Here is a 1,522-nt window from a genome sequence, read left to right as displayed (position 1 = left end):
GGCATGAGCCACCGCGCCCGGCCAATTTTTGTATTTTTAGTAGAGACAAGGTTTCACCATGTTGGCCAGGCTGGTCTCGAACTCCTAACCTCAGGTGATCCACCCTCCTTAGCCTGAGCCACCGTGCCCAGCTGTGATTGTTTCTTCTAATTTATCGGTTTTAAAGTCACATTTAGCTTTTTTTCCATACAGAAGATTTAAATTTTTATGGAGTTGACTTTATGAACCTTTTTCTTGATGACTTTTGTTTTTTTTTTGCCCTGACCTGGCCACTCCATGTCATTCACTGCTGACGCCAGTGTAGCACCCCTGCCTGGGCCATGTGGACCCCACTGGGAACTCCAAATGTAGGCACCTGAGGGCTCCAGCAAGCCTCGAGAATCCTCCATGTCCTTGACAGAGCTAAATGCTGAGTCCCTGGGGCTGCTTTATGTTTGTTGTGTGGGTTAGACACAGGTGGGCTGGGTGCTGAGGCTGAAGGCTAGTGTGGGAGGAAGGGAGGGGGTATAGAGTGCAGGGCACATAAACCCCACTGAGGAGGTGTTTGTTAAATGCCAGGGGGGCACTGAGCTGAAATGACCTTGGCTCTTCCTCAGCTGATCTGAAGGGGGTAAGGATAGAGACTCGGCCAGACAGGTTATTCTCCTTCTGGGTATGATTTTGAACCTGCCTGTTCTTGTTCTGTAGGTGAAGAGATGGCGTTTGTGAAGAGTGGCTGGTTGCTGCGGCAGAGTGAGTACAGGATGTGCGGCCTGCGATCGGCATTGCCGAAGGGCAGTGTCTGTTTCTGTTGGCTTAAAGCCGATCATGTTTAAAAACAAATAACAAAATTTTATGAGTGCTGTGGCCTTGAGTTTTCCCTTGGACATTCCTAGGTCTCTGTGAACTGTGTTGCACACCACCAAGCTCCTCCTTGGTTGCTGAGTTGATAAGAACCAGGAAACAATGGCAGTCCCTGCTGCTTTCGCTCTCCTCACTAGCGTGCTTTATTTATTTTGTTTTACTTTATTTATTTATTTTTTTGAGACGGAGTTTCACTCTTGTTGTGGAGTGCAGTGGTGCCATCTCGGCTCACCACAGCCTCCGCCTCCTGGGTTCAAGCAATTCTCCTGCCTCAGGCTCCCGAATAGCTGGGATCACAGGCATGTGCCACCATACGTGGCTAATTTTGTATTTTTAGTAGAGAAGAGGTTTCTCCATGATGGCCAGGCTGGTCTCAAACTCCCAACCTCGGGTGATCTGCCCACCTCGGCTCCCAAAGTGTTGGGATTACAAGCGTGAGCCGCCGTGCCCAGCTACGTGCTTTGTTATTAATGATGGATCTGGAACTGCCTGGATCCACCTGAGCCCAGCTGAGATCTGGCACAGAGGTGCTGGTCTCTCTGCCTCTCTCCTCTGGGGACTGAGCAGTGACTCAGATTCTCAGATATTGGTGTCTTCGTAATTATGTGGCTAAAGAGTTGATCTGAGGCAATGAGTTTATCTAAAACCAAAACTTTTGTGTCTCCAAAAGGACTAGAGA

The 1,522-nt window shown here is 49.0% G+C and overlaps 1 protein-coding gene across 6 annotated transcripts in view; it reads left to right on the top strand.

Annotated features, from left to right (window-relative positions):
* The window catches only part of PLEKHB2 (pleckstrin homology domain containing, family B (evectins) member 2), a 63,013-nt gene that overhangs the window by 24,772 nt on the left and 36,719 nt on the right, over window positions 1–1,522 (top strand). For all 6 annotated transcript variants that reach the window (XM_011941697.1, XM_011941695.1, XM_011941692.1 and 3 more), the window contains exon 2: window positions 688–732. In XM_011941697.1, coding sequence (XP_011797087.1) covers window positions 696–732 — 37 coding nt within the window. In that variant the 5' untranslated portion in view covers window positions 688–695. The remainder of the gene's footprint in view (window positions 1–687; window positions 733–1,522) is intronic.

Source organism: Colobus angolensis, unplaced genomic scaffold, assembly GCF_000951035.1.
Source record: "Colobus angolensis palliatus isolate OR3802 unplaced genomic scaffold, Cang.pa_1.0 Scaffold20, whole genome shotgun sequence".
NCBI classification, from domain to species: Eukaryota; Metazoa; Chordata; class Mammalia; order Primates; family Cercopithecidae; genus Colobus; species Colobus angolensis.
This window is presented reverse-complemented; position numbering and strand designations above follow the sequence as displayed.